The sequence below is a fragment of the Gopherus flavomarginatus genome, chromosome 7, assembly GCF_025201925.1.
Source record: "Gopherus flavomarginatus isolate rGopFla2 chromosome 7, rGopFla2.mat.asm, whole genome shotgun sequence".
In the NCBI taxonomy this organism is placed as follows: Eukaryota; Metazoa; Chordata; order Testudines; family Testudinidae; genus Gopherus; species Gopherus flavomarginatus.
This window is the reverse complement of record NC_066623.1, coordinates 115,708,332-115,730,433: the sequence shown is the minus strand read 5'-3', so window position 1 is coordinate 115,730,433 and position 22,102 is coordinate 115,708,332. Positions and strand designations below refer to the sequence as shown.

The following is a 22,102-nucleotide window of genomic DNA, read 5'->3' as shown; positions in this document are numbered from 1 at the left end:
GCTGTTCTTTGTCAGCTGTGGTCTATAATTTCCTAGCATGAGTGAGAATGTAGTCACCAGGTCTGTTCAGTTACATCTACCTCTCAGCATACTGCTTCTTCAGTGTATTTCCCCTGTGTCTTGGAGGGGAAACCCTTTTCCAGATTCTCTCTCATACTGTTCTGCCAGTTGAACCCATTGTAAGAACCTTCGTATTTGTTTATTTATTTTAATATCTTCTTTTTTGGCCTGTTGTTTTATAGATCACTCCTGTTGTAATAAATGATTTAGCCATAGTGCCTTGGAATTAATGGGAAATCCTGTTGTCCATACCAGAGTGGCATGAGAGACTATGCAAATAGAGAATTCTGAGGGGCATCGCTCTCTGAGGGAAATACTGTAACTATGAGTTTGGATCAGGGTGTGTTTTCCACACAAAAAGATGATAGATCTGTCTAAAGAGAAGGACCTGGTTCCTCTTTTCATCTTAAAAATGCACTAAAACGCTGTAGCAGTAGGTGTAGTATAAGATTCTAGATCAGAGGTCAGCAACCTTTCAGAAGTGCTATGCCGAGTCTTCGTTTATTCACTCTAATTTATACATTTTAATTTTTTTAGGTCTCTTTGTATAAGTCTATAATATATAACTAAACTATTGTTGTATGTAAAGTAAATAAGGTTTTTAAAATATTTAAGCAGCTTCGTTTAAAATTAAATTAAAATGCAGAGCCCCTGGAACCGGTGGCCAGGACCCGGGCAGTGTGAGTGCCACTGAAAATCAGCTTGGGTGCCGAAGAGGTTGCCTACCCCTGTTTTAGATAGATCTTAGGGTCTGTTAAGGCTACGAAGTGTGCTCGGTAGTACTTTGAGAATGGCTCTCCTGTTTTACCACCTGAGTATACAATGTGTAGTGACTGGAGACTTGACTTTGTAGTAGCAATATGCTAAGTGTAATTTCAAATAAGAATACTGTATGGATTTGGGCAATGTCCGCACTGCACTGCAGTGTGAACTATGGGGGTGTGAGTTGCACAGCACAACAGTGTGTTGCACTCCAGCTGCCCTGTATAGACCCTGCTGATGCAAACTAAAAGGTGCCTGGTGTGTGTCTCCACACAGGGCAGGCAGAGGGCATCACTCTGGTGTGCTGTGCAGTTCATACCCAGCAGCACAGTGTCGACAAGCCCTAAGACTGCGTTATGCGCTCCGATTTCCAAACGTGCTATCCTGGATTGCTTTTGTGCCCCCATTGTGCTTGATTCCGGTCATATGGATAGTAATTATAAAGTCTCTGCCTCCGCTCACCAGAGTGCGTGTACAATTGCACAATATCATAAAGGCAGGTTAAAAACAAAGCAAAGTAAAATAAAAATCACCTTAAAATTGAAAGTGGATGAATGTATTTGTACTGTGTGGACATAGCGTATCACTGTGGGCCTGTTTGTTCAGTGGAGCCTGAACAAAGAAGTCTTGTGGTGCTGGAGTCTTGCATTTCAGTGTTGTGCTGAACAGTAGGGGTTGACTCTGAACAGTGTTTGAATGAAGTTTGCACCTCAGAAGGCCTGTAAAATGAACTTCTATAGCAGAACAGACAGCACCAAGTTTCTGACATCAAATAGCTATCACCGGTACTTATCTCTGAGTGCCTCATAATCTTTTAATGTATTTTATCCTCATACCACCCCTGGGAATGAAGACGGTGGTGTTGTCCTTATTTTTCAGATAGGGAACTGAGGCACAAGAAAGCAAAGTGACTTGCCCAAGACCACCGGGGAATCTGTGGCAAAGCGGGGACTTCAACTCAGGACTCTGTCCTGGGCTGGTGCCTCAACTGCTGGACTGTGCTTCCTCACTGTTAGTGAAGGTTGGGTCTATACATCTATAAATAGCCATTGGTAGAAACAGAGGAATTCCCAGAAGTCCATCTAGTCTAGCATCCTGTCTGTGACAATGGCCAGTACCAGATGCTTCTGCAGGGTGTTTACATCTTCCTCTGTAGGAGGTTGTGAAATAAGCTGCCCGCCACAGTAGGCCTCAACCTGATCTCCAGTAATTAGAGATTGGCTTAAGACCTGAAACACGAGGTTTAATATTCCTGCCAATTTTTATCCTTAATTGTAACAACTCTGGATATTTTTGTTATCCATACAATCCCTTTTGAGTCTTAAATTCTTGGCCTCTGTGTGGCAATGTGTTCCACAGTTTAATTACACATTGTAGGAAAAAGAATTTCCTTTTTTCAAGTTTGAATTTGCCACCTTTTAATTTGATTGACTGTTTCATTGTTCTTGTATTATGGCCCAGGGAGGAAAGAAGTTTCTGAGCTCCCTTCTCTAGATCATTGATTCCATTATATACTTTTGTTATTCATAGATTCATAGTTTAATGAGGATGACTTAATGTGGAAGCTGCGGCATGTACATGATCCTGGAGGGGGTACCTGAAAAGAGTTTTGTCTGCAAGGTGTTAATAGAGGAGGTATCTGAGCCTCTAGCTATTATCTTTGGGAAATCATGGGAGACGGGGGAGATTCCAGAAGACTGGAAAAGGGCAAATATAGTGCCCATCTATAAAAAGGGAAATAAAAACAACCCAGGAAACTACAGATCAGTCAGTTTAACTTCTGTGCCAAGGAAGATAATGGAGCAAGTAATTAAAGAAATCATCTGCAAACACTTGGAAAGTGGTAAGGTGATAAGGAATAGCCAGCATGGATTTGTAAAGAACAAATTGTGTCAAACTAATCTGATAGCATTCTTTGATAGGATAACGAGCCTTGTGGATAAGGGAGAAGCAATGGATGTGATATACCTAGACTTTAGTAAGGCATTTGATACGGTCTCGCATGATATTCTTATAGATAAACTAGGAAAGTACAATTTAGATGGGGCTACTATAAGGTGGGTGCATAACTGGCTGGATAACAGTACTCAGAGAGTAGTTATTAATGGCTCCCAATCCTGCTGGAAAGGTATAACAAGTGGGGTTCCGCAGGGGTCTGTTTTGGGACCGGCTCTGTTCAATATCTTCATCAACGATTTAGATGTTGGCATAGAAAGTACGCTTATTAAGTTTGCGGACGATACCAAACTGGGAGGGATTGCAACTGCTTTGGAGGACGGGGTCAAAATTCAAAATGATCTGAACAAATTGGAGAAATGGTCTGAGATAAACAGGATGAAGTTCAATAAAGATAAATGCAAAAAGTGCTCCACTTAGGAGGGAACAATCAGTTTCACACATACAGAATGGGAAGAGAGTGTCTAGGAAGGAGTATGGCAGAAAGAGATCTAGGGATCATAGTGGACCACAAGCTTAATATGAGTCAACAGTGTGATACTGTTGCAAAATAAGCAAACGTGATTCTGGGATGCATTAACAGGTGTGTTGTAAACAAGACACAAGAAGTCATTCTTCCGCTTTACTCTGCGCTGGTTAGGCCTCAAGTGGAGTATTGTGTCCAGTTCTGGGCACCGCATTTCAAGAGGGATGTGGAGAGATTGGAGAGAGTCCAGAGAAGAGCAACAAGAGTGATTAAAGGTCTTGAGAACATGATCTATGAAGGAAGGCTGAAGGAATTGGGTTTGTTTAGTTTGGAAAAGAGAAGACTGAGAGGGGACATGATAGCAGTTTTCAGGTATCTAAAAGGGTGTCATCAGGAGGAGGGAGAAAACTTGTTCACCTTAGCCTCCAATGATAGAACAAGAAGCAATGGGCTTAAACTGCAGCAAGGGAGATTTAGGTTGGACATTAGGAAAAAGTTCCTAACTGTCGGGTAGTTAAACACTGGAATAGATTGCCTAGGGAAGTTGTGGAATCTCCATCTCTGGAGATACTTAAGAGTAGGTTAGATAAATGTCTATTAGGGATGGTCTAGACAGTATTTGGTCCTGCCATGAGGGCAGGGGACTGGACTCGATGACCTCTCAAGGTCCCTTCCAGTCCTAGAGTCTATGAGTCTATGAAGTGCCGCCTGATAGAGCTGATGGAAGAAAAGATCCGAGGACTGGAGATGCAAGTGGAAACTCTGGTTGAGTTTAGAAGAGGTTTTGAACAGATGATGGAGGACAGACACGAGGGGGCTAAAGGGATAAGCTCAGACATGCAGATGGAAGCAGGACCAAAGAATTCAGAGGAGAGACTGCTGGGAGAGGAAACTGGACGGTGGAAGCATATGACTAAGAGAACCAGGCAGGGGAAAAGATGGGCCAGTGAAGGAGAAATAGAACTCAGGAACAGGTTTGCAGAGTTGGAAAATGAAGAAGGGGAACAGCAGGTGATCTCTGAAGGAGAGAGGGCAAGGAAAAAGAGAAGAGCTGATAGTCCTACAAGAGGAGGGGAGGAGTCAATGGAGGCAACACCAAATATAAGCCCCAGGAGGATTGCAAGGGTGTATAGGAATCGAGAGGACTTGCAGCCAGTGGGCGAAGGGGATAGACCGGAGAATCACACTGTCACCAGGAAAAGGCAGATCTACGTGATTGGAGACTCCTTACTGAGAAGAATAGACAGGCCTGTAACTAGAGCTGATCGGGAGAACAGAAGGGTATGCTGTCTGCCGGGTGCTAAGATACAGGATGTGGACCTGAGGCTGAAAAGGATCCTGGCGGGAGCGGGAAAGAATCTGTTGATTAGCCGTATCATTCGTTCCCACATGAAGGACAGATACTCTCTGGAATGTATCAAGGGAGACTATGCCTGACTGGGGAAGACGCTTAAGGAAATCGAGGCTCAGGTGATCTTCAGTGGGATTCTACCGGTTCCCAGAGAAGGGCAACAAAGGTGTAACAAGATTATGGCAATCAACAGATGGCTCAGGCAGTAGTGCTATAAGGAGGGCTTTGGGATGTACGGCCATTGGGAAGCATTTATGGACAGAAGACTGTTCTCTCGGGATGGACTTCACCTGAGTAAGGAGGGAAATAGACTTCTAGGATGAAGGCTCGCCGAACTGATTAAGAGAGCTTTAAACTAGGAATTTGGGGGAGATGGCTGGGAGATGTTCGGGAGATCTCCACGCCGGAATTTAACCTTGAGAGGGAAGTAAACAACATAAGAGGGGATACAGTTGTGGACAGAAGAATTGGCATAAGAAGGAAGGGTAGTGTAGATAGCAGACTAACAGGTGATGCTGGTGGTAGAATGTCTGTGCCTAACAGGGTAGAGAATGTCAGTGAAGCTAAACGGCAAAAATTAAGATGTCTGTACACTAATGCGAGGAGCCTAGGGAACAAAATGGAGGAAGTAGAGCTACTGGTGCAGGAAGTGAAACCGAATATTATAGGGATAACAGAAGCATGGTGGAATAATAGTCATGACTGGAGTACAGGTATTGAAGGCTACGTGCTGTTTAGGAAAGACAGAAATAAAGGCAAAGGTGGTGGAGTAGCCTTGTACATCAATGAGGAGGTTAACTGTAAAGAAATAAGAAGTGATGGAAGAAGAGTCTGTCTGGGCAAAAATCACACTGGGAAAGAAAGCTACTAGAGCTTCCCCTAAGATAGTGCTTGGGGTGTGCTACAGACCACCGGGATCTGACTTGGATATGGATAGAGACCTCTTTAATGTTTTTAATGAAGTAAACACTAATGGGAAATGTGTGATCATGGGAGACTTTAACTTCCCAGATATAGACTGGAAGATAAGTGCTAGCAAGAATAATAGGGCTTAGATTTTTCTGGATGTGATAGCAGATGGATTTCTTCACCAAGTAGTTGAAGAACCAACAAGAGGGGATGCCATTTTAGATTTGATTTTGGTGAGTAATGAGGACCTCATAGAAGAAATGGTTGTAGGGGACAACCTTGGTTCGAGTGATCATGAGCTAATTCAGTTCAAACTAGATGGAAGGATAAACAAAAATAGATCTGGGACTAGGGTTTGTGACTTCTCGAGGGCTAACTTTAGAGAATTAAGGAAATTAGTTAGAGAAGTGGATTGGACTGAAGAACTTGTGGATTTAAATGCGGAGGAGGCCTGGAATTATTTTAAGTCGCAGCTGCAGAAACTATCGGAAGCCTGCATCCCAAGAAAGGGGAAAAAAACCACAGGCAGGAGTTGTAGACCAAGCTGGATGAGCAAGCCTCTCAGAGAGGTGATTAAGAAAAAGCAGAAAGCCTACAAGGAGTGGAAGAAGGGTGGGATTAGCAAGGAAAGCTACCTTAGTGAGGTCAGAACATGTAGGGATAAAGTGAGAGGCTAAAAGCCAAGTAGAGCTGGACCTTGCAAAGGGAATTAAAACCAATAGAAAAAGGTTCTATAGCCATATAAATAAGAAGAAAACGAAGAAAGAAGAAGTGGTACCGCTAAACACTGAGGATGGAAAGGAGGTTAAGGATAACCTAGGCATGGCCCAATATCTAAATAAGTACTTTGCCTCAGTCTTTAATAAGGCTAATGAGGAGCTTAGGGATAATGGAAGGATGACAAACGGGAATGAGGATATGGAGGTGGATATTACCACATCTGAGGTAAAAGCCAAACTTGAACAGCTTAATGGGACAAAATCGGAAGGCCCAGACAATGTTCATTCAAGAATATTAAAGGAACTGGTGCATGAAATTGCAAGCCGGTTAGCGAGAATTTTTAATGAATCGGTAAACTCAGAGGTTGTACCGTACGACTGGAGAATTGCTAACATAGTTCCTATCTTTAAGAAAGGGGGAAAAAAAGTGATCCGAGTAACTATAGGCCTGTTAGACATCTGTAGTATGTAAGGTCTTGGAAAAAATTTTGAAGGAAAACGTAGTTAAGGACATTGAGGTCAATGGTAATTGGGACAAATTACAACATGGTTTTACTAAAGATAGGTCATGCCAAACCAACCTGATCTCCTTCTTTGAGAAGGTGACAGATTACTTAGACAAACGAAATGCAGTAGACCTAATTTACCTCCATTTCAGTAAGGCATTTGACACGGTTCCACATGGGGAATTATTAGTTAAATTGGAAAAGATGGGGGTCAGTATGAAAATTGAAAGGTGGATAAGGAACTGGTTAAAGAGGACACTGCAATGGGTCATACTGAAGGGTGAACTGTCAGGCTGGAAGGAGGTTACTTGTGGAGTTCCTCAAGGATCGGTTTTGGGACCAATCTTATTTAACCTTTTTATTACTGATCTTGGCACAAAAAGCGGGAATGTGCTAATAAAGTTTGCGGATGACACAAAGCTGGGGGTATTGCTAACATGGAGGAGGACCGGGATATCATACAGGAAGATCAGGGTGACCTTGTAAACTGGAGTAATAGTAATAGGATGAAATTTAATAGTGAAAAGTGCAAGGTCATGCACTTAGGGATTAATAATAAGAATTTTAGATATACATTGGGGACACATCAGTTGGAAGCAACAGAGGAGGAGAAGGACCTTGGAGTATTGGTTGATCGCAGGATGACTATGAGCCGCCAATGTGATATGGCCCTTAAAAAAGCTAATGCGGTTTTAGGATGCATCAGGCGAGGTATTTCTAGCAAAGATAAGGAGGTGTTAGTACAGTTATATAAGGCGCTGGTGAGACCTCACCTGGAATACTGTGTGCAGTTCTGGTCTCCCATGTTTAAGAAGGATGAATTCAAACTGGAACAGGTTCAGAGACGGGCTACTAGGATGATCCGAGGAATGGAAAACTTGTCATATGAAAGGAGACTCAAAGAGCTTGGCTTGTTTAGTCTAGCCAAAAGAAGGCTGAGGGGGGATATGCTTGTTCTTTATAAATATATCAGAGGGATTAATATTAGGGATGGAGAGGAATTATTTAAGCTTAGTACCAATGTAGACACAAGAACGAACGGGTATAAACTGAACACTAGGAAGTTTAGACTTGAAATTAGATGAAGGTTTCTGACCATTAGAGGAGTGAAGTTCTGGAACAGCCTTCCAAGGGGAGTAGTGGGGGCAAAAGACATATCTGGCTTTAAGACTAAACTTGATAAGTTTATGGAAGGGATGGTATGATGGGATAGCTTAATTTTGGCAGTTGCTTCTAATGTATTTGTAGAATGTTTTCTTGTTACCCTTTGTCCCTCACTAGTTTTATTTTGTTTTGTTCCTTGGCCTTTCCAATTTGTCTCTACATGCTCATGTTGTTTTTTTATATTCATTCTTTGTAATTTGACCTAGTTTTCACTTTTTGTAGGACTTTTTTGGTTTTTTGAGGTTCAGATAATTGAATATCTCCTGGTTAAGACCCAATGGTTTCTTGCCATACTTTCTATCTTTCCTATGCAGTGCGATAGTTTGCACTTTTGCCCTCACTGTCGCTTTGAAAAACTGCCAACTCTCTTGAACTCTTTTTCCCCTTAGATTTGCTTCCCATGGGATCTTACCTACCAACTCCCTGATTTTGTTAAAATCTGCCTTCTTGAAATCCATTATCTTTATTCTGCTGTTTTCCCTCCTACCATTCCTCAGAATCATGAACTCTCTCATTTCACTTTCACTCAAATTCTCAATCAGTTCCTCACTATTTATCAAAATAAAAAACGGTCCCCAATTCCAGTAACTTGTTGGATAATGTGTGCCCTACTGTATTATTTTCCCAAGAGATAAGTCCCCTATCACCACCAATTCTTTTGCTTTGTATGATTAAACTAACTAACCTGATTGCCTTCTATGATGAGATAACTGGCTCTGTGGATGAGGGGAAAGCAGTGGATGTGGTTATTCCTTGACTTTAGCAAAGCTTTTGATACGCTCTCCCACATATTCTTGCTGGCAAGTAAAGTAGTATGGGCTGGATGAATGGAATATAAGGTGGACAGAAAGCTGGCTCGATCTTTGGGCTCAACGGGTAGTGATCAATGGCTCTATGTCTAATGGGCAGCTGGTATCAAGCGGAGTGCCCCAAGGGTCAGTCCTGGGGCCGGTTTTGTTCAATATCTTCATTAATGATTTGGAGGATGACATAGACTGTACTCTCAGCAAGTTTGCAGATGACACTAAACTGGGAGGAGTGGTAGATATGCTGGAGGGTAGGGATGGGATACAGGGGGACCTAGACAAATTGGAGGATTGGACCAAAAGAAATCTGATGAGGTTCAACAAGGACAAGTGCAGAGTCCTGCACTTAGGACAGAAGAATCCCATGCAGTGCTACGGACTAGGGACCGAATGGCTAGGCAGAAGTTCTGCAGAAAAGGACCTAGGGGTTACAGTGGATGAGAAGCTGGATATGAGTCAACAGTGTGCCCTTGTTGCCAAGAAGGTTAACAGCATTTTGGGCTGTATAAGTAGGGGCATTGCCAGCAGATGGAGGGATCATTCCCCTCTATTCGACACTGGTGAGGCCCCATCTGAGAACAATTTCCAGTTTTGAGCTCCATGCTACAAGAAGGATGTGGAAAAATTGGAAAGAGTCCAGCAGAGGGCAACAAAAATGATTAGGGGGCTGGAGCACATGATTTATGAGGAGAGACTGAGGGAACTGGGGTTGTTTAGTCTGCAGAAGTGAAGAGTGAGGGGAGATTTGATAACTGCTTTCAACTACCTGAAAGGGGGTTCCAAAGAGGATGGATCTAGACTGTTCTCAGTGGTACCAGATGACAGAACAAGGAATAATGGTCTCAAGTTGCAGTGGGGGAGATTTAGGTTGGCTATTAGGAAAAGCTTTTTCAGTAGGAGAGTGGTGAAGCACTGGAATGGGTTCCCTAGGGAGGTGGTGGAATCTCCTTCCTAAGAGATTTTTAAGGTAAGGCTTGGCAAAGCCCTGGCTGGGATGATTTAGTTGGGAATTAGTCCTGCTTTGAGCAGGGGGTTGGACTAGATGACCTCCTGAGGTCCCTTCCAACCCTGATATTCTATGATTCTATTTTGTTAGTTGTTTTAAAATAGTCTCATCCACCTCTTCTTCCTGGTTTGGTGATGTATATTTGGCACCCTGAATGACTCATCTCCTAGATAGAAAGAAAAGAAATAATAATGATTGCAGGGGGTGGGGGTGCACCCAACCATGGTATAGGGAGGATAATGGGGGACCGTGGTATTGTGGGGGGAGATGGAGGGCATACAGAGACTCTGACATGGGGGAAATGGAGAACACAAAACTCCTGGCAGGGGAAGAATGGGGACCTGGGTACAGGCAACATTTGGGACTTGGAGGGAAAAGGGGATGTAACCCTTCTGCCCCTCTGAGTTGGCAGCAACAAGGGCCGGGTTCAGTATCCAGGGGTTCTGTTTCAAAAACCCAATGCCAAACCAGCTCGAGCCCCCACCCAGTGACCTGGGAAAATCTTACACACACCCATAGGCGCCTCAAAGAGGCAATGCTTCCCCTCTTGCAAGCACGGAGTCTCGGTGTAGCAGAAAAGGTTTAATTACATGAGATAAACAACAAACACTAAATTGGGAGAACACCTCAACTAGAGTTCCTTGACCAAACCATGAGCAAAGACCCACCCCAGGAAATTGGGCTGTGTCCTTTTTCCTGGGCTCTTGAGTCCAGCAACCCCCAAATCACCCACAGTCCCAAAAGTCCCACAATTCAAAAGTCTCTGTCCTGGGTCAGTGCAGCCCCAAAGTTTGAGAGTCTATCTGCAGAGGTCTCTCCCCACAGCCTGGGTAGAAAGGGGCACCTTATGTGGTCCAGGGCCAACTGCCCTGCCTCTCCGTGGGTTCTTCCTCTCCGTGGGTTCTGCTCCCGCCTTCTCCACGAACTGCTCCGCTTTACCAACTGCTCCACTCTGCTCCTCCAGCCGTCCTCACAAACTGCTCCGCTCCACCAGCTGCTCTGCTCCACCAACTGTCCCGTGAGCTGCCCCAGTTGTCCCTGCAAACTGCTTGGCTCCGCTCGCTCTGTGGGCCGCTCCACCCATCCCACAGCTACTCCACTCTGCCAGCCGCTCTGCTCCACCAGCTGTCCTGTGATCCGCTCCAGCCGTCCCCACAAACTGCTCCACTCCGCCAGCTGCTCTGTTCCACAGTATAGCTTCAGGCTCCCCCACTAGTTAGCACAGTACTCAGTGCTCTCAGCTCAGTAATTTCAGCTCTTTAGTGATTTCAACTCTTAGTGATTTCAGCTCATAGTAGGGGAGCCCCAGTGCTAGTGCACCATTAGCCAAAAGTGAGTTCAGCTCAGTAACCTGTATCTGGATTCTTAAGGGAATAAAAAATCAACTCTGACATTCCACAGAGGAGAGAGGAGGGGTGGAACTGGTGCTTCTGGCTCCACAAGGAGACTGCACCACCAGACACAGATACCTGTCCCCAGCCTCTCTCAATTCACTGAGATTTGGAACCCATGTCCCTTGTCTAGCAAGTACCACTCAACTGAGGTTGAGTCATTTGTCACAAAGCAGTCCCACAGCTCGGCAGCCTGGGATGGGGTAGGCGTGCCTATGCAAATACACTCTCTGAAATTCTTTCCACCAGAGGTCAGAGTAGAGCTTATCCTGACTCTGCTTACAGGGAGAATGGGGGCAAGGCAGCTCTGGCTTTTTTGCTGCCCCTGCGAACACTGGCAAAGCGTAGAGACACAGAAAAAAACCCCTGCCTGGCGGGCGGGCAGGCAGGCAGGCACACCCCTCCACCCCCGCGGCCGGAGTGGCAAAGCAGGAAAAGAATAAACCCTGCCGGGCGGCCGGAACCACGGGGACACCCTGTGCTGCAGATGTGCAGCAGAGTGCGCGCCTGGTCGGGAAGGGGGAGGGGAGAGAGAGAGAAGGGGGTGGCCAGGGCTTCAGCGGGGCGCTCGCCACGCGACCTCTCCTGCTGCACCGCCTGCCGGGAGGGCTCTGCGCCACTCTGGTTGGCTGGGAGGGAAGGACGCGGGCTGCCCTGCCGAGTTTGCTGCAGGGCTGTCCCCACTTCTGTGCTGCCGCCCCCTACCGGGAGGCCAGAACAGTAAACCAAAAAGAGAAAGAAGAAGAAAAAAAAAGGGCGTCCTGGAGCCGGCCCTGAATGGGGGGCACAGAGCGCCTGACATGGGGGGATAGTGGCAGTTGTATGGGGGAAGACAGAGCCTCAGGGAGGGGTAAGGGGATTGCGTGAGTCCCTGAAATAGAGGGAGAATGGAGGAATGCAAGGAGCCTCTGCTGCATGCAGTAAACTCAGCTACAGGTGCTGTGAAGTGTGCAACCCATTGTGAGCTTGGATCTTAATTCTGCTCATTTATCAAGGGTGAAATCGCGGTCGCATTGAAGTCAATGGAAAAACCTCCACTGACTTTGGTGGGGCCAAGATTTCATCCCAGGTACGTAGTTAAGCTGTCTCCTGGCTGTAGAGTGTGTGGATGACAAGTGAGCTCATAAGCAATGTTTACACCAGGGTTTCCCAAATCATAATGAAGACTAACTCTTAGCAGTGAGGCCATCTTATAGGCCGCCTCTTCTCAACACCCCCCAGTTACTCAGCTTCACAGTAGCACGGGCTGTCCTCTTGCTCCTTTCCCTTGGTATGTGCAGGAGCAGCATTTTCATTCTTTTTCCTTTAGTATGTCCTGATTGTTACACTCTTTGGAGCAAGGATCATGGTTTTGTTATATATTTGTACAGCCCCCAGTGCAGTGAAGCCCATCAGAGGCTGCATGTATGGGGCCCCCTAGGCACTACCACAGTACAAATAATGCATTATAGTAATAAGCAAAAATTAAATCTCTTGGGATGTGTCACCTGGATTCTCAGAGAAATCATTATTTTACTACAATAGTTTAATTGATTTACAAGATCACATGGTATTTCTAGTTGTTAAAATAAGTGTTTGCATGTAATTCTACATGTAAATCATAGAAACAGACTTCCCCATGGGAATATTTCTGTAGCTGTTCCCTGTTGTTCCTGAGAGGCACAGATTCTGACTAGCTCATCTCTGGATTCTCATTGCGGGGCTCCAGAGCTCTCCACTCCTCTCAGGCTACGTCCAGACTACCCGCCATATTGGCGGGTTAAAATCGATTGCTCGGGGATCGATATATCGCGTCTCATCTAGACGCGATATATCGATCCCCGAGCACGCTTATATCGATTCCGGAACTCCATCAACACCAACGGAGTTGCAGAATCGACAGGGAGAGCCGTGAACATCGATCCCGCGCGGTGAGGACGGGTGAGTAATCCGATCTTAGATATTCGACTTCAGCTACGTTATTCACGTAGCTGAAATTGCGTATCTAAGATCGATTTCCCCCCCGTAGTGTGGACCAGCCCTGAGATGCAGTTCCTGATTACCAGCTGTACCGAGTGTAACTATGCCCCTGTTAGCAACCCTGGTCAGGAGAGCACTGGTTTAATCTCAAGGCTGGAGGCAGGGGGAGGTCTTAGGCAGTCAAGAGAAATTGGAAAGCTCTATCAGTTCTCGAAGTGAGGAAGACATTTGCATGGGTGAGTCAGTGACCAGACTAGCCCCAGTCCAATCAGGAAAGCATTATATGCCTTCCTATTCCCTGTCTTGCATGGTGCTGCTTCTTCGGGCTCTTCCTGCAAAGGTCTCAACTAGTTCTAATGACTTTGGAATTAATGAACCTGAAGATTCAGAGGTGTTATTTTGGGGCTGTGCATTTCATTACTGTTACTCTATAATGTGTATAGGTTGACTACACTGTATGTTCAGCTGTCATTGCCAATCAGAAATAGTTGTGCTGTTCAGTGAGGAGCTGCTGTCCTGTTTTGTGGTGGGAGAAGTGACTAGCTGCTGTTGTTTCATGAAGTCTCCTGTTTTTGTCTTTCAGAATATGACAAACTGGGCTTTCTTCTGAAGCTGGACTCAAAACTGTGAGTAGAACAATGGGAATGCTACTTGCTTTTTTTGTTATGGTTTCTATTGCAGACGACAAAAATTCTGGGTTACTCGTGCAGTGTGTGGATTGGTTGAGAGGACAGTGCATTGACAGATGGGAGAGCTGAGGTTAGGAGCAGACTGAAGGTTCCTGCTTTCTGGGTGTCACTGCCGCATGCCTAGCCAGGCTGGCAGAGACTTTGGTTCACTCCCTTTCAATTCTTGATGGCTGATCATGAGGATAGTAACATCAACCGTAAACTATGCCTGTCTTTCTGCCTTATGAGTTTTATTCCGAGTCTTCAAAATGAGGAAAAGTTAAGTAAACCTGAGGAACCATGGAAAATAGTAAGCTGTAATGTAACTCAGAGGTTGGAAACTGATTCCTTCACATCTGGGCCATTCACACATGACTCCAGAAGCTTGTTGAAAAATTGGAGATGGTGCAAAGAAGGGCCACAGAAATTATTTGGGGGCTGGAAAAAATGCCTAAAAGCAAGAAACTTAAGGAACTTAATCCGTTTAGCATATCAAAAAGAAAATTAAGAGATGAGTTCAATAAAGTGTATAAACACCTTCACGGGGAGATACCAGGTACTAACTGGCTCTTTAACATAGCAGAGAAAGACATAATAAGAATCGGTGTCTGAAAGTTAAGGCCAGACAAATCGAAATTAGAAATAAGGCACACATTTTATCCATGAGGGTGATTAACCAGTGGAATAAACAACCAAGTGGAGTGGTGGACTCTCCATCTCTTGAAGAAGTTTTCAGATCGAGGCAGGCTGCCTTCTAGGAAGATGTTTTAGCCAAACACAAGTACCATCATCTCTTGTTTTTTTCTGGCTTAAAGAGTAGTAACAAAGTAGCAGAAGATACTATGCATATATCTGAGATGATAGAAATAATTGTGTATTAGTTACTGTATAGAACCCCAAAAAAACTGCATGAAGAGACTGTTTAGGTTGGAGGTTCAACTCCATTCTACACGTGGGAAACTGAGGCACAGAGATTAAGTGAAAAATAGTTAACTAGTTAGGGGTGCCCAATTTGAGAAGCCGTGGGCCTGATATTTCAAAGTACTTAGCATTTTATAGCACTTTCTATGTTTAGAGCAGAGGTCCCATTGACGTCAGTTACAGGTATGAGCGTTTGGCACTTCTGCAAACCAGACCCCAGCTGTTTTAAATTGGGTACTCAAAAAATGAAGCTTATAACTTGGTCAAATTTGGGTAAATTTTCACAAGGATGATCAAAGGTCATCTTTGACACCAGGCTGACCCTCCCCTCCTTCTCCTACCAAATTTCAAGTTTCTATTTCAAAGCATGGAGACAACAGGGTTCCTCAGTTAAGCATTTGTAAGATTTTTTTTAACATAGACAAAATAATGTATTTTCCCCCAATATTGTTCTCAGAATGACTGAAGTGTTTTTGATCTAACTTTCCAAAAACATACAGCCAGAGGCAGAAATCTGGGATAGGAAATTTCAGCCCAAATTGTTTACGTTGCCAAAATTGTAAACAAGTGAAAACAGGTGTGATGGGTTGGGACCCCTCGGAACGCTGCCTGATGTGCTGAGATACCACTGAGTCTACCTGTTCTGCCAGCATGGGCCCCCTTTAGCCTGTCTTGCTGAGCCAGGCTCTTAAAACCTCCTCTAACACACACATAGGCAGGGCCACCCCCAGCTGCAGTTCCGCTCTGGGCAGACTCAGCTTAAGGGACTTGCTCTAGCACTCACATGTCTACCTCCCTTGGAGTACAGACCCAAAGATATATTGTGAAATTCGCCCCCTCCCTCAGTGTGGAGAGAGGTGTGCACACTACTTGCCACCACAGTTAGAAATTACAGAAACTGGGTTTAATAATGAACAAAACAAATGTTTTTAAGTATAAAAGGCAGATTTTAAGTGGTAAAAGGGGTAACAAACAGAACAAAGCAGATTACTAAGCTAGTTTCACTAGAGAAATTGGTTACAAATAGTATTTCTCACTCTAGATGTTGTTGCAGGCAGTTTGCAAAGGTTCTGTGGTTCAGAGTTCCAGTTCTATTCCTTTTCAGACTGGACCCCTGTCTCAGTCTGGAGTCCCCACTTGCTTTCCCTTTTGCAGTCTCTCTTCTTGGGCAGACAGGCCATGGAAAGGAGGAGTCCTGTTTGCCGTCCTCCCCACCATTCTCTTATGGTGGAAAGTTGCAAGAAGTCCCAGGTAATGTTTTCGTATCAGGTGACAAGACCACCCGACTCTGTAGGATCACAGTGTCCATGAGTCAGTGGCAGTATGGAGTGTCCACAGGAAGGCCAAGCTTTTCAGTCCATTGTCCTCACTGATGGGCCTTCCGCCCCGTCTGGCTTTTCCATTGTTGTACCTGAAGTGTTAGCAGGAGGCGTCACCCAAAGTAGTGTAGTTGAAATACAGATACATAGTCAATATTCCTAAATTCAGATACAGACATGATACAGGCATACAGATTGGATAATCACATTCAATAAATCATAACCTTTCCAATGATATCTCACGTGAACCATTTTGTATAAAGTACATCTCAGTTATTTCATATTCATATCATAAGCATATTTTAATAAGGAATATGGAATGACAGATCACAACAGAGTCTTATGGAAAGGGTTAGGCAGCCTTAGCTTTAGGTGTTCCTACTTGCACCACCTATAATGATGTGAGAACTGTTATGTGAGCATATAATTAACAATTGTATTGCAATGCTGCACACTGATAAGGTTGCCTGCAGGAAGTAGCAGCACTAGAGCATTGTGTGCTTGCTTCTCTGGCTTGTAAGGCAAATGGTATGTTGCATTGGGTAACAGAACATTGACCTGGGTGGCTGTGAGGTGCTGAGCTTGCGCCTGCTGGCATCAGGGACAGTTGGCCATGGCTCCTGGCCTGGGTCTGAAGAGGTGTTTTTTGAAAATGGATCATCACTGTTCATGGGTTAATACTGGGTAGGAGAGACTAACCAGAAGGACTGTGTACTATTTATAATGTGTATAGCAATAATTTTCCTGCATGCGCCAGTCATGATGGGACTTTACTTTCTGTATTGTTTTGAAGAAGACTGGGCAAAATACAGCTCCTTCTCTCCACCAGCTACAGTGATACTTCTTATCATTTTGTGTTTTGAGGCTCCTCTGTTTCTCATATTCACATCTGTACTGCTTGGGTCTCACATGCACTCCTTCTGCAATGATGAAACGGGAATAGAATGATGGAGAATGGAAGAGAAAAGATGGGCTAAAAAAACAAAATGGATCCACATGAAAACTATATTTAGCCACCCGTTCTCTATAGCAGGGCTTACTCCACTGGTACTTCAGGCCAAGGAAAGGCAGACCCATACCAGTATTATTCTGAAGAATTTGTGACCAGCATTTCCAGTAAAGTAAACCCCACATTTCAGCACTATTGTTATATATGTTTTACATAAATGTTTAGAACAAGAAGAAAAATATTAACAGTGAAAGTAATTAACCATTGGAACAGTTTACCAAGGATTGTGGTGGATTCGCTATCACTGACCGTTTTAAAATCCGGATTGGATGGTTTTTTTTAAAATAAATGCTTTCTGAGTTTGTGTGTGTGTGTGTCTGTGTCTGTGTCTGTGTGTGTGTGTGTGTGTTGGGGGGGTGTTCTCTGGTCCATGTTATACAGGAGGAGAGTGTGAGTAATCCTAGTGGTCCCTTCTGGCCTTGAAATCTGTGAATCTGGGCAATCTTAATGCAGGCCTTTCCTGATATTTGAGTACTTCTCTGCACGAATTTAACAGTAGCCCTCTTTGGTCGGAAAATGTGCAGGGGAGATCCCTATCCAGCCAGATGGGCCCAGGGAAAGGAAAGTCTCCATAATGGAGCCAGACTCAGGGCAGAGACTCAAGCTGGCAAGAGCAGCTAGAGAAGCTGTCTCAACAGGCACTGGTGGACACTGATGATACCAGACTATACTTGCTACAGTTTTCCTCTGGATATTCTTTTCCTTCTGCTGTTTGACGGATTGCTCTGATCCACCCCCCATCATCGCTTGTCTCCCTCCACCCTGTCCTCCATGCTCTTCTCATTCTCTCTTCCTGCCTTCCGATCACCTCTCCCTTTGTCTTTAGCTTTTAGCTAATCCCTTCCAGCCTTCCCTTCCACTCTGCTTGTGTGTTCGCTCTTTCTCCCACCCTTTCTCTGTCTTGTCTATTTAGATGGTAAGCTCTTTGGAACAGGGACTGTTTGTTATTCTGTGCTGTACCTTGCACAGTGAGACCCTGGTCTTGGTTGGGGTCTCTGGGTGATAAAATAATAATATATTTTCTTTACTGACTTCTGACGTGAAATCTGTATATAGCATCATAAATGTGCATGTTTGGTACCCATCATGTGAGTTAGTAAAACACTCCTGAAAAGCTTGCAGACTAAGGCCTGACATGAAGAAAACAAATACTGTGAAATTAGATTATGGCTATGGGGCAGGAAGTGCTGCATGGATAAGATCATGTGGTTGTTTACAGTAGTTGCTTTAGTGGATTTGGTATTGTGCTCTCCTTGTATTCTGAATACATGCTATGAACTCAGTGAAAGGCAAAGCTTAAAAGCTAGGCTAGCTAATAAGTTTTCTACAAAACTTAATAATGAAGATAGTACTGTGGTGGGAGCAGTTGGTGTTGGTGGACACCTGGGCTCAAGGCCTGATAGATCATGTGTTCTGTGTTGAAGACCCTGTTGATAGAAATGGCTTCATTACATGGCTGCTGCTGTGGATGTGGTTGGTATTCTGCCACTCGTGTGCAATTTTATAATGTTGCCTTAACTATTGACAGCATGTGAGAACCTTGTGTGATCAGGTAAAACACTTGGGGCACCAGAACTCAGTTCCTCCTGATTCTCATACTTTCAGTTGTTCCATGTCTGTCTTTTATCATTAGTTGGTGACATTTAAGGTATTCCTGAAGGACTAACCTCCCTTGTGAAGGTAGCCCTGCAGTAAGACGTAAATGCCTTGGTTCACAGTTTAAAACAAATTATACACAGGAAATCATTTAGCTGGAATAAATATAGGGTGGTATTTCACATTTGGCATTTTAATTTTACCCTTGTTGCTATCTCTGCCTCTTTTACACTGCACATGCCCAGTCCAGGTTATTCAGATTGATTTATAGTGTAGTTGTTATAATTATAGCTGTATAACAATTCTTTTGCTTTTGGAATTCTCCTGTTTTTATGGGAGTTGCGTGGAAACCAGGTTTGTTTTTCCCCCTTTGTAGGAATATCTGGAATTGCTTTGAATTCTATTTTCTTTTGAAATCTTGTTTCTGATGCATACCTCCCTGAAATGTTTAGCAAGGCTGGCCTTGCTGGGGGAATCTGACTTGGAAGTGGAATGCAGATCTTTATAATATTGTGCTGTTTGTCTTTTAAAGGGACATCTGGAAAATAGTTCTCTTTGCACAGACTGTTTCAGGCCAAAAACCTTGTCATTAGTGAAGAAAAATCACTCATCCCGAGGAACCTTCCTCTCAGCTGGGAGGAAAGCTTTGCAATATATATGTAGGAGGGAAAGACTACTTGTTCTCTTCTGGCATGTATTGGCTAGCTATTATGTAGACTCATTCTATGGGAATACTTTGCATTTTTTTTTTAAAGGTGGGGTTTGTTAATGACTTCCAAGTGTCAAGAGGGAGGGGGGCAAGTGGCAAGGTGGACAAATTTGCAAACGGCACAGGTTCTGAGTACCTTCATGGATGCTCAGGGAAAGAGGTCTGTTAAGTGACTCAGTGAGTTGTTTATTTTTATTTATTTACATTTGTGCCTATCATATATGCAGTTGCAGAAATTAGAATCTCTAACCAAGAAATATGCATAGCGCATGAAACAAATTGGACTCCTAGAAGACCTTCCGATTCTAAGAATACTTTAATTTGTCTCGCTTCAACTTCCGCCCGTTGGATCATGGTAGTCCTTACTCTGCTAGATTGAGGAGCCCACTGTTAAATATTTGTGCCCCATGCAGGCACTTATAGACTGCAATCAAGTCACCCCTTAACTTTTTCTTTAATCTAAATAGATTGAGCTCTCTGAGTCTAACACAACAAGGCATATTTCTAATCCTTTAATCATTCTCATGGCTCTTCTTTGAACCCTCTCCAATTTATCAACATCCTTCTTGAATTGTACACTGGAACTGGCCACACTATTCTAGCAGTGGTTGCAGCAGTGCCAAATACAGAGGTGAAATACTCTCTACTCCTACTCGAGATTCCCCTGTTTATGCATGGCAGAATCGCATTAGCTCTTCTGGCCACAGCATCACACTGGGAGCTCCTGTTCAACTCGTCCACCAGGACCCTCAGATCTTTTTCAGAGCCCCGGCTTCCCAGGATAGAGTCCCCCATTGTGTAAGTATGGCCTATGTGCTCTGTTCCTAGATGTATACATTTGCATGGAACTATATTAAAACTCATATTGTTTGCTTGTGCCCAGTTTACCAAGCAATCCAGATCTCTCTGTGTTGGTGACCTGTGATCTTCATTATTTATTACTCCCTTAATTTTTGTGTCATCTGCAAGATTTATCAGTTTTGGAACAGATTGATAAACTAAACAGTAATAAATCATCAGGACCGGATGGTATCACCCAAGAGTTGTGAAGGAACTCGTATGTGAAATTGCAGCATTACTAACTATTGTTTGTAACTTGTTGCTTAATCAGGCTTTGTACCAGATGACTGGAGTGTAGCTAATGTAACGCCAATTTTTTAAAAGGTTTTGGAGATGATCCTGGCAATTGCAGAAGCCTAACTTCAGTACCAGGCAAACTGGTTAAAACTATAGTACAGAACAGTCTCATCAGACAGCTAAATGAATACAATATGTTGGGGAAGAGTCAACATGACTTTTGTAAAGGGAAATCGTATGGGGGAATCACCATTCTATTGGAATGCTTTAAAGGTATCAGCAAGCGTGTGGACAAAGGTGATCCATTGGATATAGTGTACATGGACTTTCAGAAAGTCTTTGGCTCTAAAGCAAACTATGCAGTCATGGGATAAGAGGGAAGGTCCTGTCATGGACCAGTAACTAGTTAAAACATAAGAAACAAAAGGTAGGAATAAATGGTCGGTTTTCACAATGGAGAGAAGTAAATAGCGGGTCCCACAAGAATCTGTACTGGGACCTGTGCTTTTCATCATATTCATATGTGATCTGGAAAAGGGAGTGAATAGTGAGATGGCAAAATTTGCAGTCTATAAAAAATTACTCAAGCTAGTTAAGTCCAAAGCAGACTGCAAAGAGTTACAAAGAGACCTGGCAAAACTGGGTGATGGGGCAACAAAATGACAGATGAAATTCAGTGTTGATAAATGCAAAGTAATGCACATTGGAAAACACAATTCCATTTAGACATACAAAATGAGGGGGTCTAAATGATCAGTTACCACTCAACAAGGAGATCTTGGATTAACTGGAGAGTTCTCTGAAAACATCTGCTTAATATGCAACAACAGTGAAAAAAGTGAGCAGTGTTAGGAACCATTAGGAACGGGATAGATAACAAGACAGAAAATACCATAATGCCACTATATAAATCCATAGTACTCTCCCACCTTGAATACTGCATGCAGTTCTGGTCACCCACCCCATCTCAAAAAACATGTAATTGAAAAAGGTATAGAGAGAGGCAACAAAAATGATCAGGGGTATGGAAAAGCTTCTGTGAGGAGAGATTAAAAAGACTGGGACTGTTCAATTTAGAAAAGCAATAATTAAGGTGGGATATGCTAGAGGTCTATAAAATCATGAATGTTATGGAGAAAGTGAATAGGGAAAAGACGGTTACTCACCTTTGTAACTGTTGTTCTTCGAGATGTGTTGCTCATATCCATTCCAGTCAAGTGTGCGCGCGCCGCGTGCACGTTCGTCGGAAGACTTTTTTACCCTAGCAACACTCGTCGGGTCAGCTGGGCACCCCCTGGAGTGGCGCTGCTATGGCACCGGATATATACCCCAGCCGACCCGGCCACCCTTCAGTTCCTTCTTGCCGGCTACTCCGATAGTGGGGAAGGGAGGGTGGGTTTGGAATGGATATGAGCAACGCATCTTGAAGAACAACAGTTACAAAGGTGAGTAACCGTCTTTTCTTCTTCAAGTGATTGCTCATTTCCATTCCAGTCAGGTGATTCCCAAGTCTTACCTAGGCGGAGGGATTGCAGTGAGATGTGGCAGCGTGCAGAACCGCTGAGCCAAAGGCTGCATCATCTCTAGACTGTTGGACCAGAGCATAGTGCGAAGCAAAGGTGTGGACCGATGAGCAGGCTGCAGCACGACATACCTCCTGGATAGGCATGTGGGCCAGGAAGGCGGCCGATGAAGCCCGAGCTCTGGTAGAATGCGCCGTGAGATGGCCCGAAGGGACATGAGCCAGG

General features: G+C 44.1%; 1 protein-coding gene across 14 annotated transcripts in view; it reads left to right on the top strand.

The window, feature by feature from the left end:
• ST3GAL3 (ST3 beta-galactoside alpha-2,3-sialyltransferase 3) overlaps positions 1–22,102 on the top strand; it is a 464,990-nt gene that overhangs the window by 120,461 nt on the left and 322,427 nt on the right. For all 14 annotated transcript variants that reach the window (XM_050961194.1, XM_050961191.1, XM_050961192.1 and 11 more), the window contains one exon: positions 13,639–13,681. In XM_050961194.1, coding sequence (XP_050817151.1) covers positions 13,639–13,681 — 43 coding nt within the window. The remainder of the gene's footprint in view (positions 1–13,638; positions 13,682–22,102) is intronic.